At 36.8% G+C, this 14,781-nt stretch overlaps 5 protein-coding genes and 1 non-coding gene across 8 annotated transcripts in view; 5 read left to right on the top strand and 1 right to left on the bottom strand.

Moving 5' to 3' along the window:
- Positions 1-1,020: 1,020 nt before the first annotated feature.
- LOC111489577 (zinc-finger homeodomain protein 10-like) lies at positions 1,021-2,111 on the top strand. Its single transcript, XM_023137880.1, has one exon. It carries the CDS (start codon positions 1,112-1,114, stop codon positions 2,054-2,056), a length of 945 nt encoding a protein of 314 aa, XP_022993648.1. The 5' UTR covers positions 1,021-1,111; the 3' UTR covers positions 2,057-2,111.
- Positions 2,112-4,279: 2,168 nt separating this feature from the next.
- LOC111489611 (mini zinc finger protein 2) lies at positions 4,280-4,850 on the top strand. The gene has a single exon (XM_023137931.1). The coding sequence runs from the start codon at positions 4,379-4,381 to the stop codon at positions 4,667-4,669; it is 291 nt and encodes a 96-aa protein (XP_022993699.1). The 5' UTR covers positions 4,280-4,378; the 3' UTR covers positions 4,670-4,850.
- A 2,194-nt stretch (positions 4,851-7,044) lies between these two features.
- TRNAL-CAG lies at positions 7,045-7,125 on the top strand. Its single transcript has one exon. It is a non-coding gene; the product is annotated as a tRNA-Leu (tRNA).
- Positions 7,126-7,650: 525 nt separating this feature from the next.
- LOC111489604 (60S ribosomal protein L34) lies at positions 7,651-8,726 on the bottom strand. The gene is made up of 4 exons (XM_023137917.1): positions 8,568-8,726; positions 8,387-8,466; positions 8,050-8,159; positions 7,651-7,961 (listed from the first exon to the last, which is right to left on the bottom strand). The coding sequence occupies exons 1-4, from the start codon at positions 8,644-8,646 to the stop codon at positions 7,868-7,870; spliced, it is 363 nt and encodes a 120-aa protein (XP_022993685.1). The 5' UTR covers positions 8,647-8,726; the 3' UTR covers positions 7,651-7,867.
- Positions 8,727-8,828: 102 nt separating this feature from the next.
- Positions 8,829-12,808, top strand: LOC111489551 (protease Do-like 8, chloroplastic). 3 transcript variants are annotated; one of them, XM_023137841.1, is made up of 13 exons: positions 8,829-9,360; positions 9,520-9,636; positions 10,088-10,181; positions 10,300-10,398; positions 10,546-10,612; positions 10,770-10,845; positions 10,930-10,996; positions 11,146-11,363; positions 11,493-11,560; positions 11,725-11,804; positions 11,962-12,048; positions 12,127-12,234; positions 12,321-12,808. In XM_023137841.1, exons 1-13 carry the CDS (start codon positions 9,197-9,199, stop codon positions 12,399-12,401), a joined length of 1,326 nt encoding a protein of 441 aa, XP_022993609.1. In that variant the 5' UTR covers positions 8,829-9,196; the 3' UTR covers positions 12,402-12,808. The 3 variants fall into 3 exon arrangements, with proteins under 3 accessions (XP_022993609.1, XP_022993610.1, XP_022993611.1); XM_023137842.1 differs by having other exon boundaries at positions 12,127-12,187; positions 12,321-12,450; XM_023137843.1 differs by lacking the exons at positions 11,962-12,048; positions 12,127-12,234 and having other exon boundaries at positions 11,725-11,809; positions 12,385-12,793.
- Positions 12,809-13,129: 321 nt separating this feature from the next.
- The window catches only part of LOC111489586 (NAP1-related protein 2-like), a 6,035-nt gene continuing 4,383 nt past the window's right edge, over positions 13,130-14,781 (top strand). The window contains exon 1 of the mRNA XM_023137894.1: positions 13,130-13,385. Within this exon, the coding sequence (XP_022993662.1) occupies positions 13,257-13,385 (129 nt within the window). The 5' untranslated portion in view covers positions 13,130-13,256. The remainder of the gene's footprint in view (positions 13,386-14,781) is intronic.

Raw genomic sequence — 14,781 nt, 5'->3', positions numbered from 1 at the left:
TCCCCCCCCCCCCCCCCCCCCCCTCCCCCCCTACATATTTGATATTTGCATTTTGGCTACCCATTTTCCCAAATTGGTCCCACTCAAATTCCAAAAAAAATCTACCAAAATTGATGTTACATCTACGTACCCTACACATACAAATCATCTCAGGTCATTTATTAGAGTTACTCTTACCCTTTCCGTGAATCATATGCACATTTGATGAAACTGAAATATACGTAGTTTTATACCATGTTTTGAAACCAATTTTTTTCCGACATGAAATCTTGGTCATATCTTATGAAATAGACGTTAGAGAAATGAAATGAATGGGTGTGAATTTGAAAATCTCATTAAAAAGTGTTAGAAACCAAATTATATATATAATTAGAGTTCTAAAGTTTTTCGTAGCCTAATCTAACTACGTCGCGGTGCGAATAAATGGAAAGGAGAACAAAACATTTCTGGTAAGGATGTAGAAACCTCTCTCTAACATATGCACTTTAAAAATCGTGAGACTGACCCATATCATTGAATTATGAGATGTCCACAGAGAAACCGAAAGTGGTGTCGTTTAGCATAACATTAAAATGTGGGTTTTTCTTTACACAAAACCCCCCGATTTAAGCTTCAACGTCCTAAAATTCCTTTGAAGCCGACATAAATACCTCCCCTTCCACTCCTAATATCCATACTGGCTTTCATTAAATCCACGCCGCCGCCACCACCACCACCCACCTTACAAAGACAAATCTACCCTCCCCATTTCCCTCTATATTCCAAAACCCAACACCAACTTCGTCATTACGCAAGGTACAGAGAGTGGGTGGCAATATCAAAAACTTCCAACAGTACCAAAAAATTAACAAAAATTAAATTCAGGTATATTTATTACACATGCAAGTGGGTCCACCCAACTTAACCACAGATTATAACCATGGTTAAAATTGAAGAAGTGGGTTAACAAAGCACATCCACAAAAACTCTGATTCCTATAATCAACACTCTTTCGCTAATTCCCTCCTTCCTCTTCTTCTCCTTCTTCTGCTTTATTACTCTGTTTCTTAATTTTTACAGAAACCTTAATGTTCTCTGTTTTTTATTTGAAGTTCTCCTTCTTTAATTCTCCATGTTTAGAGAGGTTTGTGCTTTTCAAAGAGCCATGGATTTAGCCCCAGCTCCCATCACTACTACAACTACGGCTAATAGCACCAAATCTCCCGACCCTGACTCCGACACTCCGACACGCTTCCCGCCGTCGTCTTCGGCCAAGTCGCTGCCTTTCACCAACGGCCTTCTCAAGCGCCACAACCACGCCCCTCAACCCTCCCTCCTTGTTTCTTACAAAGAATGTCTCAAAAACCACGCGGCCAGTTTAGGAGCTCACGCGTTGGACGGATGTGGGGAATTTATGCCTTCCCCATCTACCTCTTCCATTGATCCCACTTCGCTCAACTGCGCCGCATGCGGCTGCCACCGGAATTTCCACCGCCGTGACCCGGAGGATCCGATCTCTACTTTACCCATCAATACAGCAACCACTCATGTCATCGAGTATCAACCCCACCATCGTCATCACCCACCACCGCCCGGGACGCGGAGCCCGAATTCGGCATCTCCGCCGCCGATCTCGTCGTCGTACTACCCATCAGCGCCGCACATGTTACTAGCGCTTTCCGCCGGGTTGTCGGCCCATCCACCGGAAATCAGACGCGCGAATACTTTAAACGCTCGGAAACGGTTCAGGACGAAATTCAGCAACGAACAGAAGGAAAAAATGCTCCATTTTGCAGAACAAGTGGGATGGAAAATGCAAAAGCGAGACGAGGGTTTGGTCCGAAATTTTTGCAATCAAGTGGGAGTTGAAAGAGGGGTTCTTAAAGTATGGATGCATAACAACAAAAACACCATGGGGAAAAAAACTGATTCCAATGACACCACCCCCACACCACCCACCACAACCACCGCCGCCGCCACCGCCGTCGTCAATATCAACAACAACGACGATGAAGACGAACCAGACGGCGGCTTGCATATGCATATTGGATCAAATGGGTCATCTTCTTCTTCTTGATCTCTACTACTCCCTACTCCCAAGTAATTAATAATAAAATTGCATCATCCCCTGATACCCAAATCCAACCTACATAGCTCTACTCCTTTTTACTTCTTCTTTTCCTCCGAGCTTAGCGTTGAATTGTATCAATTACTGAGATGAGCACCCGAGTAGAAACAGATCATTAATCATCAATCCTTATTAATTACTTATTTAATTCCTTAATTTCTTTCCCTTAATCTCTAATCTAATCTAATTTGTTGTTGAAATTCCATGAATCTAACGTCTCATCAAACAGACCAAAAGATTTCCCCTATCTTCTGTCTCGGAGAAAGCAGCAGAAAGTAGAATCTTGCCTCGACCTTAGATTTTCTGCACATTTCCAAATTCCATATGAAATTAAAGCATAATTATAATTTAATTAAATGGGGTTTGTATATTTTCAATCATTGGTTGTACTTTTTATTATTTTAAGAAACTGATTAGAGTAATGTTTCTAGATTTAATCGTGATTATGATATGGTTGACTAAATCTTAAAACTCGACTATCCTTTTAAAAGGAAAGATATCGAAACGAGCACAACCCATGAACTTAATTGCTAATTAAGAGTTTATGATAATCAATAATTAAAAAAGTGTTGCTTAATTAGGTAAATATAGTGTGTGCCACTTAGTTCAGCTGTCTTTTCTGTCGCATAACATACACTATAGCAAAATGGACACTTAATCTATGATTTAAAATTCGAACCTTACAACTTATTAGATGCCAACTATGAATAATAATTTAAGTTGTCAATTTCAACTATTATATTGAAAAAAATAGCTCAACTCCTTAATAATTATCATTTTTTTTAAAAATATTAAAATTAATTTCAATCGGCGTTACTCTATTTTCATTGGACTCTATTGGGAGAGAGATTATCACCGACCTACTACCTAATATCTATATAATTTCAAATTTTGTATAATACTCTATAATTTTTCAAATATAATGTGTTAATTTTATTGTTGAATAAGATTGAATTATTATGGAATAATTTAATGGAAATGATTCAAGAAATTATTGAAGGGTAGATTTATACAAAAACCATAGGCCCCAAGCGACGTCGTTTGAATAATTATCCTAAAAATGTAATTTTTAGTTACCATGAACAAAAAAAGTTACCCTTTTTATTTCCTTCCTTCGTCAAACTTGAATTTAAAAAGTTGGGTGTTGGAAATAATTGGGAATTAATGTTTTACCCACTTTTTATTTATTTATTTATTTATTTATTTATTTTTATTATTATGTGGAGCATACAAATTGGGCATTTTGTAAATGCTGTGGACCTAACTTCTCTGTCTTTAGCATTTTCAGGCATCTGCCTTATTTACCACTCCCTTTACACTTCATCCTCCCGCATCATAAAAATATCATAATATTATTTTTTTTATTTTCCTTTTCAATAATAAAGTTTATATTTCTTTGGATAAACAATTGGGCCTGAGATAGCACAAACATGGCCCAATACCCTTATCCCATAGCCCATCAGGCCCAAACTAATTTATTCATGTATCTTTCATTTACTCGGGTATCACACTCCCATCTCAAAAGGTTGTATACGATGAAGAGCGTTTATGTCAGTCTTCATTTGGGGTCTCACATGTGATCTTGGGAAATGTAGATGTGTAGGAGTAGATGGAAACATTTTCGTTTTAGGGGTATTTTTGTAGTGGTTTCACATCTTGGTAATGTGTGTATCAGCAGCTAATAAGCTTTAAGAAACACAAGGGGCCATGACATGAAAATTGGTTTGGTCGGTGGGGTTTACTACTTTCTCATCTTCCTATGCATATTTCTTTTACGCCTAAAACAATTCATTTACTAAATCATATACCCCAAAATTGAAAATGGATATCCATTGGGCAAGCAACAAATCTGGGCTCTGTTCATAGTTCTTGTTAATTAATAAATTTGAAAAGAAAAAAAAAAAAACAAAAATGAGAAGATTTGAAAGAAAAAAACATGTCTCCTCGCAATTAAAAGCAGCTGTTCTTGACCAAATCAAGTAGTTTTATTTATTTTTTCTTTTTTTCCACATTACACTAATGGTTATGATTAATAAAGATAAGAGAATGATTATGATTTAATCTCTATAATATATAATTAAGAAATGAGAAAACGACATGTGATAAAGCCTATTTTTCACTCTATTTAAGCAACTCCTTTGGGGGGTTAGGGCTTCTGTCAATAAGCTCTCAATTTGTGATCTCTCCCAATTCATTTTTCTTCAAACCCATTACCAAAAATTGGAGCTTTCTTGGAGTAAAACAAGATCAAGCTAAAAAGAAACTGAGAAAATGAGAAAGCGTCAAGTTGTGCTCAGAAGATCAGAAGAACCCTCGAGAGACACTGAGGCTTCCTCTTTCACAGTAAGGAGTGTTAGATATGGGGAGTGCCAAAAGAACCACGCTGCCAGTGTCGGAGGGTACGCCGTCGATGGGTGTCGAGAATTCATGGCAAGCGGCAACGAAGGTACGACTTCTGCACTGACTTGCGCTGCCTGCGGTTGTCACCGGAGTTTCCATAGAAGGCAAGTTGGAACGGAGGTAGTCAGTGATTGCTCGTCGTCTCCCTCGAACGAAACTTAAGAGATTGCAGATACTGCGACGAGGTTGTTTTTGTTTTGAGGGTGCTGAATAAACAAAATTATGTGTGTTTGTGTTGTGTTCGTGTAATGTTTTCCATCATATTTCTTTTGAATTATGTGTGATTTTGAGTGTATTAATCTTTTTGGAGTTTGGAAGCAATATACCTAAAATCTTTATGGCATCACAACACAAAAATTGTACAAATTTGATCAAATTTCCAAAACCCTTGAATCATAAGAGATTATATTTTGATTTACATACAATTTGTATGCAAATATTAGCAAGGATTCAATGCGTAAGGCCCACACATTCAATCATGTTGGTTGTTAAAGTGGAAAGTTTCTTTAACAATGTACTTAAAAGTTGATTAAAGCTAATTAAACCCACTATTGAAGGGATGTAGTTGCCATTTTTTTGTTGTTGGTGATGCTATTGATTTTAGCTCATCATCTTATCGGTTGAGCGTGATTTAATCAAAATTAAGCGAACGAACGATGGTTAACGATCATCGTTCGATGGTATGTAAAAGCAAAAGGGATATTTAAGTGGTTAGCCAATTGGGCCATGTGAAGTGCTCAAAGTTAGGCTAAGAGGTTTTGGAGGTACCTAGGAGGAACCAACCTTAGGTATACGTTGTATTTCAATGAGAGGGTAGATGTCAATTCCAAAGGCAAATATCTGACCACCCTTGCAAGATATTTGATATTTGATATGGGTTTTGCATGGAATTGGGTTGCTAGTTAGGTTTGCTACATCCAAATACTTCAATCACTTCATTTTTGCTTTGAATTTGCTCAAACTATGCATTATTGTTCTAAAATATATGATAGATTTTGTAAGATGAATGGAGATAACTTAAGTTATAAGCATATATTTTGATTTTAATCTTTAGTGAAGTGACTTTGGTTGATGGGAAGCTAATAACACCCTATATGTGAAGAGATGGTCCAAAGAATAATAGGTTATATCATGCATATTCATGATTAAGAAAAGGGTCAAATCCAGCCCCTCACTTAATATTGACATTTTCTTTATGCTATTACAATCATGCTGGTTGGTTTTAAGAGACACTCATGCTTAGGATAGGCTTTTCTCTTTGGAGTTTCCCTCCAAGTTTCAGAAACGTGTTTATTAGGGGCTTCGTTCCCTCTCCAACAGCGGGAATTTTTCTTGTCACTCGGCTTCTTCCGCTTTTTATAGTAATACCTTACATCATGAATCTAATAGCTTTTATAGGTATAATAACACTACTATTTGGAGCTACTTTAGCTCTTGCTCAAAAAGATATTAAGAGAAGTTTAGCCTATTCTACAATGTCTCAATTGGGTTATATGATGTTAGCTTTGGGTATAGGGTCTTATCGAGCTGCTTTATTTCATTTGATTACTCATGCTTATTCAAAAGCTTTGTTGTTTTTAGGATCTGGGTCTATTATTCACTCAATGGAATCGGTTGTTGGATATTCTTCAGATAAAAGTCAGAATATGGTTCTTATGGGGGGTTTAACAAAGCATGTGCCAATTACAAAAAATGCTTTTTTATTAGGTACCCTTTCTCTTTGTGGTATTCCACCCCTTGCCTGCTTTTGGTCCAAAGATGAAATTCTTAATGATAGTGGGTTGTATTCACCGATTTTCGCAACATGGATTTTCACACAATCGACCCCTCTTAAAGCGTTTGATAGGAAGTGAAATCTCTCCCTCTCAAACGCGTTATAAAACTGTGAAGCTGATGGCGATATATTACCGTTCGCTTCAAAGGACCTAAAACTTTCATTATTGTCGAAACCCTAATGACGTAATTGTCGAATATAGCAACAAAGACGTTTCTGTGGTACTTTCCTTTATTCATATGAACATACGATGGAGTATAAGATTTGATACAAGTAAATGAAGTTAAAGTGACCGGTGATGAGGACATATGGGAGTGTTTAAGCAAAATGGTGATCTCCCATTTGGTAACCACAGAATCTTTGATAAGATATTTGAATACAAAACAAGTGAGTAATGAGGCTATGGAGAGGTGGGGATCTAAACCAAATGCCAACTTCAAATCAGGAAAGTGGGTGTTGATTGATGGTGGCATAAGAATTTTGAAGTTTGAAGCACTTTTTTTCTTTTTCTTAACCCTTTTTCACCATGGAATATATAATAGAGGTAGGGCCATTGTCTCTAAATTTCCCCGAATGAGAGCGTTGTTATATGTTCCGATATCATCATGTCGGTCTCTAATTTGATACCTTCACTAATCTTATTTACTGTGTTTCTTGTCTTTTGGTTTATATCAATTATACTGCGAATATCGATCGTTTTAAGCAAAATACTTCGCACAACTTAATCTTATTTTAATGTTAAAAATTAAACTCATTTCAACCAGTCAAGATGGCCGAGTTGGTCTAAGGCGCCAGTTTCAGGTACTGGTCCGAAAGGGCATGGGTTCGAATCCCATTCTTGACATTAAAATTTTTGCTTTTTATTTGAGGTGATTGTTTGAAGAATATCAATAAATTTTAACAACTTTTTTTTCTCTACATCTTTATATCTTAAATTATAATTCCATTTAAATTCTTCAAAATGTCTCTAAATTTTGAAAATTATTATTTTATCCTTTTAACATTTAAATTTATTCTAAAAATGATAAAAGAAGTCGTTTTTTCTTCATGAAAATTGTAAAAATTAATTATGTAACTAATTCTTAACAATAATTATTTGAGTAAAATAAATTATAATTTTGAGTCCATATAGTTTTTATTAATATCATGTCAATTTCCATTTCTTATATTAGTGAAAATAAGAAACAATTTTGAAGAAGTTCGGGCTAAGCCATCTACAAGAAAGCCACTAATTAATGATATCAACAAATAAAAAACTAATTAGTGCCTTTCTTGTAGTAATTCAAGATTGTTAATTTCCAGTTCATACTGAAGAACATCCCAAGAACATTGTTTCCTGAAATCCGTAGTCATCGATCAAGAGTGGATAAGATTGAGCAAGCAAGATGGTATTAGATTCAGCAATGTAATGATACAAAAATCTCTAGAAAGGGTCTGAAATTGTGACATAGTAGAGGTTACATGATATCACAAAACAGAACACTTGGGGGATTGATTTGTCAACAATGACCCATTTAAGGAAGAACCAGAAACATCTAACCACTATCAACACTAGAATTCGCAAATTCAACCCAAAATACTCGTTTTTAACTCTTGGCAGCTAACTTTTCCTTTGCCTTTTGGATTTTCAATACCTTTTTCACAATCTTCTGCTCTTCTACCAGAAAAGCCCGCATGATCCTGCATCCAATGTTGAATTACTCCTTAAATTTGGTAGAAAACCCAAAGGAAACCAAAAAATTCAGGGCTAATTCAATGAAGCACATACCTCTCTCTAACAGCACTTCCCGACAACACTCCACCATATGCCCGGTTTACAGTTCTTCGGTTCCTAGCCAGTCTAGACCTCTTGTATTCAGCAGGCCTCAAGTGCGGAATCTGTTCAAAGAACACATTAGAACAAAAAGATAATACAAATACATTATGAGAATTGAGAATTGATTGCAAAAATGCTACCAATTGCCACAACTATATGTTCTAGAGACTGAGAGTTAGCTATCAGGGCGACGCAATGTCAGCTTCAGGAAGAATGACGATCCCCAATGCAATTATAAACACCCCAAAAACTGAAAAACTTTGAATCAAAGGCATAAAATCACACATACCCCTTGGATTCTCTTCCCGGTAACAGGACATTTGGGACCGCTCGCCCTCTTCTTGGTGGTTTGATAGATCAACTTTCCACCTAATACGCATCAGCACAATACCCAAAATGGTCACGAAATTGAAGGGAAAAAACGGCTCATAAGAGCTGGAATTACACTGATGAAGGACAAAAAAAAGTACCGGGAGTCTTGACAATGCGGTGCTGATTGGATTTGGTGGCGTAGCTGTGGCGCTTACGGTAAGTAAGTCGCTGAACCATCTTCAATTAACCTTGATTTCGGGTGTCTACGCGTCTCTAAGAAAAATCGAGGCAGTAGCGGCAGTAATCCAGGAGAGGGAGTTGTTTATATATTGTGAAGTTTTAAACTTTTGAAGCCCTAGATCCAACGGACGATGTACGTTTCAAATTGACGGTTGAGATTGTAGGGGTAATTAGAGAGAGAGAGAGAGAGAGAGAGAGAGAGAGAGAGAGAGAGAGAACAAAACATAACGAAGAGAAAGGAGTGCATGGTGGATTCGAAGCAAAATGGCAACAGGGTTTAATTAAACCAGTGCACATTTGCCTAAATGCTTGTATAGATTTGGAATGAAGTAAATTTGGATGAAGCTTTTGTGATAACAAGGTACCGTTCTTGACGAATTGGTTGAGCTTTGGTGGTAGGTTATGGAGCATCTAAGCTTCACAGTTCCATGGCTTCCATGGACGAAGAAGAAATATAAAGAATATACTCAGTGTATCTCAAAAACCCCCTTCATCTGCATCTATTATCGCTAAAATCCATACCCATTTGCTCTTTAATCTGTTAGAAATGCAAGCTCTGGCATACAATGTTCAGCAACTGCGAATGATGGTAGAATCTCGTGTTTGGACTTCGACCCATTTCTTGGGAAGACGAGAACTGTTCTTTGATGGTGTGTCGTCTGTATGGTGTCCTTCAAATCCCAGCAATTCCCAATCCATTTCCATCCTAAGGTTGTTTTTTCTCTCCTTTTTACTCTGTGCTACTGCATCGTCTGCCCAAAATCTTTGTTCATCGTGTACCCATTGATATGCATTTAGGTGTTCTGAGTTTTGTTAATCTTGGTTTTGGACTTTGTGTGAAGTGTGTAATTAGTGTAGCTGATTATTCAGGAATGCTGGTGATGACCCTGGAGATCTTTGTTCTATAATGAGCAGCAAATTTCTTTTCACAACTCGGCGGAGGTTATTTGCTAGTTTGTTTCTGAGTTTGTGGCCTTATCCTTCTAGGTTTGACTACTTTATGATCTCAGCACAATAAACTTGCATTTGGTTCTTCTACACAGGTCTCAACCTGTTGTGTTGTCGTGGATGATCGACGCTAACATTTATCATTTTTGCATGCAAAATGAAATGTTGTGGTTAACTTCAAATGTGCAAATTCTGCTCGGAGGGTTCTAAGAAGCATAATTGTTAATTTACACTAAGTAGCTTTTATAGCTTTATATATGTTATGTGAGATCCCACGTCTATTAGTCTATTGGGGATTGGGGAGAAGAACAAAACATTCTTTATAAGGGTTTGAAACCTCCCCCAGACCCATTTTAAAAAAACTTGAGGGGAAACCCGAAAGGGAAAGTCCAAAAAAGATAATATCTACTAGCGGTGGGTTTGGACCGTTACATGTTCATACTTTCTCACGCTTAAGAGAAAATCACTTATCTATAACCAAGTTGTGTAGTGTATTTACAGCTCAAGCTTTGGGCGATCCTTCTATAAGCATAGATGAAGTAACCCCCACTTTTTCACCTTCCGGAGCCTTTTTCCGTACAGAGGTGTTTTTCTCTTCAATACATGCTTATTTATGCTTTCTTCCTAATTGATTTGTTTTGGATCTTCGTTGCGTTGTTATTATTTATCATGATGTATGAACGAGAAATATGCGGTTGACAGGATAGAGTTGTCGAATCGTTTGAGAAAAATACATACTCTGTTGTCAACATTTTCGATGCGACTTTGCGTCCTCAACTCAATGTAACTGGAATGGTTGAGGTAATCAGCTATAAAACCGTGGTTCATGTTGTTCTAGCCACTTTGACACGTTACGAATTGCATATCCCAAGCTGTTTATTGTGTTCCTATTTTGATAACCTTCATGGAAGATCATCATTTTGTATTCATTACCATGCCTATTTGCAGATTTCTGAAGGGAATGGGTCTGGAGTAGTCTGGGATGATCAGGGACATATAGTAACAAATTATCATGGTGAGTGCTTTTAGCGCCCGAGTAAAATGGTCACCATATCCGACTAGAAACAACTGTACATTGAATAGCTTCAGAGAGGATCATCTGAATTCTGCAATGTAGTTTTACCAAAATATGACATTTCTAATGCCAAGCCTCGTATTCAACTTATGAACAGTAATTGCTAGTGCCCTTGCAAGAAATCCGAGTGCTGGGCAGGTTGTTGCACAAGTTAATATCCTAGCATCCGATGGGTGAGGACGCTTGAAGTTAGACCAATGTACTACTGTGATAAGCAACATCTATCTGTTTCCTCAATTTTCTAAATCTTTGCATAGGATACAAAAGAATTTTGAAGGCAAGCTCGTTGGTGCAGATCGCACGAAGGATCTTGCGGTTTTAAAGGTAAGGCTTTTCATCTTTAAATTCCTCTACTTTCTAGTTTATGCAAGAATTTGATGATCAAGCATGCATGATTACCATTGTTATTCCAGAGAACCATCAAAATATCACTGATTCTAATCATATCTAAGATAATCTCAGCGACCTTGCAGGTGGATACCTCGAACAATTTTTTGAGGCCAATCAAGGTGGGGCAGTCATCTTCTCTTAAAGTGGGGCAACAGTGCTTGGCAATTGGAAATCCTTTTGGTTTCAATCATACTCTCACAGTTGGAGTCATTGGTGGATTAAATCGCGACATTTTTAGTCAGACTGGTGTCACCATCGGAGGTGGAATCCAAACGGATGCAGCTATCAATCCCGGGAATAGGTTAGACTAAGATTCATCCTAAAATGAATACCACCACATTCATTCTTTCTTCAGGGAAATCTTGTCTTTATCACCATATATATTTGATGTTAACATCAAGGAGAAATCCTTTTCCTGTATCTTTGACAGTGGAGGTCCTCTACTTGATTCGAAAGGCTATTTAATCGGTATTAATACCGCTATTTTCACTCAAACAGGTAACGTCCATCTTTCTCCTGCCAAGTGCCAATTCAATAATTATAACACTCGGTTGCGTCTGTAACAACAGGGTAGCTGTTGTGATTTCACATTACCTCGTCCTGCGCTTCAACGATAACATTCAGAATGTGATTAACATTACTCTACACTATCATGATTGCAGGAACATCAGCTGGTGTTGGTTTTGCAATCCCATCTGCAACCGTAGTCAAGATTGTATCTCAGTTGATCCAATTGGGTAGAGTGAGTAATCTTGATTTTGGGTCAATTATGGTGTAAGATTAAGGATGGAACTTGAAGTTTAAACTCATATTTTGTGTCTAATAAGTTCTTAGACTTTAAAACCTTTTCGTTATAGGGTATTAACCATTCATGACTAAGATTCTGGGTTTTCATACAGGTCGTGCAGGCTGGCACAAATCTAGATTTTGCTCCCGACCTGATCGCGAATCAACTCAATGTTCGTGATGGAGCTCTGATTCTGCAGGTAGACTCTCTCCAGACTAATTTCTTCTTCATCAAGTTATTCAATCTAGTCTTTTTATTTATGGCTTTTGCTCGATAGGTTCCTGCAAATAGTCCTGCAGCCAAAGCCGGACTGTTGCCCACCACTAGAGGTTTTGCAGGTAATTTAGTACTCGAGGATATCGTTGTTGCCATCGATGATAAGCCAGTGAGCCCCTCATTTCTGTTCGAGAAAACGTTGTATTTAAGAAATTATGGCTTGTTAAGGATATAAGATTTTGCATCTGTTTACAGGTAAGAAACAAAGCAGAATTATACAAGTTATTGGATGAGTACAACGCAGGAGACAACGTTATTTTAAAGGTAAAGAGATGAGGGCAAAGTTTGGAGCTGGCTTTGATATTAGAAGAAAGTCGGTAGTAGAACGTCGCGGTGAAGAACACGAGCTAAGCATTTCGACATTCTACTTGGAATCAAATGGAGAAGAAGAAGATTAAGGTAAAATGAGGGATCTTTTGTGTTGAAATCAAAGGTTTTCATGAAAATTGTGGAGTTTCTGCGAGATAATGGAACTGTTTCAGCTGAGTTGCATATGAAACTTGGTGAGTTCTCATGGTGGGCTCAAGCTTTTGTTGAGCCCATAATGGATCCAAGTCGAGAAGAGTCGCGGCCCAGAATGAGTCCGCCACAATTTTCACACCATATTATTCTAGTTTGACTCGACTCGAACTATTAAACTCAAACCATAAAAATTGAATTGTATTAAATTTTCTTTTTGTTTGGGTTGGGCTAACCCACCCGACCAATCCAACAATAAAGTTATTTTAACTTTTGTAATCGATGTTTAACTTGAGAGATGAGAATTTAGTTATTAAATAAGATTTTTTTAAAAAATATTAAAAAAAAAACCATCTAACAATCTATCAATAAAAATATCGAAATATAAATTAAAACGAAAAAAAAAATGGAAAAAAGCTTAAAAAAAACAAAATAAAAGGATGAGGAGAATATACGAGGGAAAACTAAAGAGAGTCGTCCCTCGTACCTTCATATAAATACAGAGCAACAGTCTTCAATCTGAAACTATCACTTCATTGGCCGATTTCAGATTTTTTTTTTCTTTGGCCACCAACATATTCTCTCTCATTCTCTCTGTTTTTCCTTCTTTCTTTCGTCGTTTCTCTTCAAATTCGGGTGTACTCCTCACGAAACTAGGTTTCCGCCTCTAAAATGGTCGCCGAAAAGGGTAAAAAATCCAAGCCTGCCGACAAAGTCGAGGACGACGAAGCTGACCACGTTGACGTCGAGCTCGTCCATTATATCGAGAAGTTACAGGAGGTTCAAGACGAACTCGAGAAGGTCACCTCCCTTTTCACTTTTGTCTTCCTTGAATAGGCTTTAGTCTGTGTATCCATTTTTCCGGTATCACTCTATATTAGCGTTTTCTGCTGTTTAATTGTGTAGCTTCCCTTGCTGAACTTCAACGTCATTTTGATTGATGGATATGTTAGCTCAATTACCTAGGAGAATGGTTTCTTTTCTATTGTTTCTTAACTTCAAATTTATCTTGCTTCTTTAACTGGTCTTGATTCTTACATATTTAGTGTGATGAGCGTAAGTTGGTTGTTCAAACAGTATTAGACCAGGGCTTGAGTGGAAGGCGTAACTTGTGATTAGGGCTAATTTTCTTGGCTTTTGATTTTGAATTATACTTGTGTTACATTGCGGCAATCCTGGTTTGAATAATTTGGTCAAATTTTACCCTAACTTCTCCGTGCTAAAAGTGTAGGGTTATGATTGACTTGAACCGTTTCAATGATTTCTTAATACTCTTTTATCTTGAAATTACATATTTTTCTTCAATTAAGGATGCTAATTATACATGGACAACTAATTTGTTTTGGATGGAAAATAATTGTTTTATATTAGGCTTTCAAGTTAAGATGTGTCTTGGTTCGAATATCATGCTATTCTACCACTTTATTTCAACCTTCTCTCAACCATTTGAAAGTACTTCCGACTTCTATGCTCTGAGCTATATATCACAGCCTTTCCTCAATTCCTTATATTTAGTTGGGGAAGACTGGACTCTGCAAAAATTGCAAAGAATCAGGCTGAATAACTCCATAATCGATCACTTCTTAAATGTTGCTTTTGATTTTTTGAAGGCAAGTCATAATTATATTACCACATTCACATTGTATATGCGATCTGAAATGGAGACAAGGACAGTAGATCTTATTGCCACTAAATGCTGCAATCTTATGACTCAAGTAGATGCTATTTTGCAAGCATTATACCTTGTTTCAGATTCTACTTTTTTATAATGGTCATGTTTTTCTTTTTCTTGTTTTGTTATGAATTTATGAGGTTGAATTCAATTCTCTCGAACATATCAATCATATCTCTTTCTCTTCTTCTTTGTTTCACGCTTTTTAAAATTGAGAAGATGCATGTAAAAACATTAAGTTGTAAGCCATGAAAATAGGGTCATAATGTCTTATCAAAAAAAGAAAATATTGCATAATGTGCAACAGAGAATATGTCAATGTTTACTTACCTTATTGTAATTAAATTTATAAGATTATCTAATTGGGGGAGTATTTTCTATAAGTTCATGCTAGGCAATTATAACTTGCATTTAACTTTTCACTACATCAACGAGAGGTGTGTTTCCTCTCTCTCTCAAAAAAAAAAAAAAAAAAAAAAAAAAAAAAAAAAAAAAAAAAAAAAAAAAAAAAAAAAAAAAAAAAAA

This window comes from Cucurbita maxima, unplaced genomic scaffold, assembly GCF_002738345.1.
Source record: "Cucurbita maxima cultivar Rimu unplaced genomic scaffold, Cmax_1.0 Cma_Scf00014, whole genome shotgun sequence".
In the NCBI taxonomy this organism is placed as follows: domain Eukaryota; kingdom Viridiplantae; phylum Streptophyta; class Magnoliopsida; order Cucurbitales; family Cucurbitaceae; genus Cucurbita; species Cucurbita maxima.
This window is presented reverse-complemented; position numbering and strand designations above follow the sequence as displayed.

Excerpts from the sequence above, each read along its gene's own strand:
- LOC111489577 (XM_023137880.1), top strand. The coding sequence starts at position 1,112 with ATGTTTAGAGAGGTTTGTGCTTTTCAAAGAGCCATGGATTTAGCCCCA.
- LOC111489611 (XM_023137931.1), top strand. The coding sequence starts at position 4,379 with ATGAGAAAGCGTCAAGTTGTGCTCAGAAGATCAGAAGAACCCTCGAGA.
- LOC111489604 (XM_023137917.1), bottom strand. The coding sequence starts at position 8,646 with ATGGTTCAGCGACTTACTTACCGTAAGCGCCACAGCTACGCCACCAAA. Across the intron at positions 8,467-8,567 it reads CCGCATTGTCAAGACTCCCG|GTGGAAAGTTGATCTATCAA; the intron begins GTACTTTTTTTT and ends GATGCGTATTAG. Across the intron at positions 7,962-8,049 it reads GGAAGTGCTGTTAGAGAGAG|GATCATGCGGGCTTTTCTGG; the intron begins GTATGTGCTTCA and ends CATTGGATGCAG.
- LOC111489551 (XM_023137841.1), top strand. The coding sequence starts at position 9,197 with ATGCAAGCTCTGGCATACAATGTTCAGCAACTGCGAATGATGGTAGAA. Across the intron at positions 10,846-10,929 it reads AATATCCTAGCATCCGATGG|GATACAAAAGAATTTTGAAG; the intron begins GTGAGGACGCTT and ends ATCTTTGCATAG. Across the intron at positions 10,997-11,145 it reads AGGATCTTGCGGTTTTAAAG|GTGGATACCTCGAACAATTT; the intron begins GTAAGGCTTTTC and ends GCGACCTTGCAG.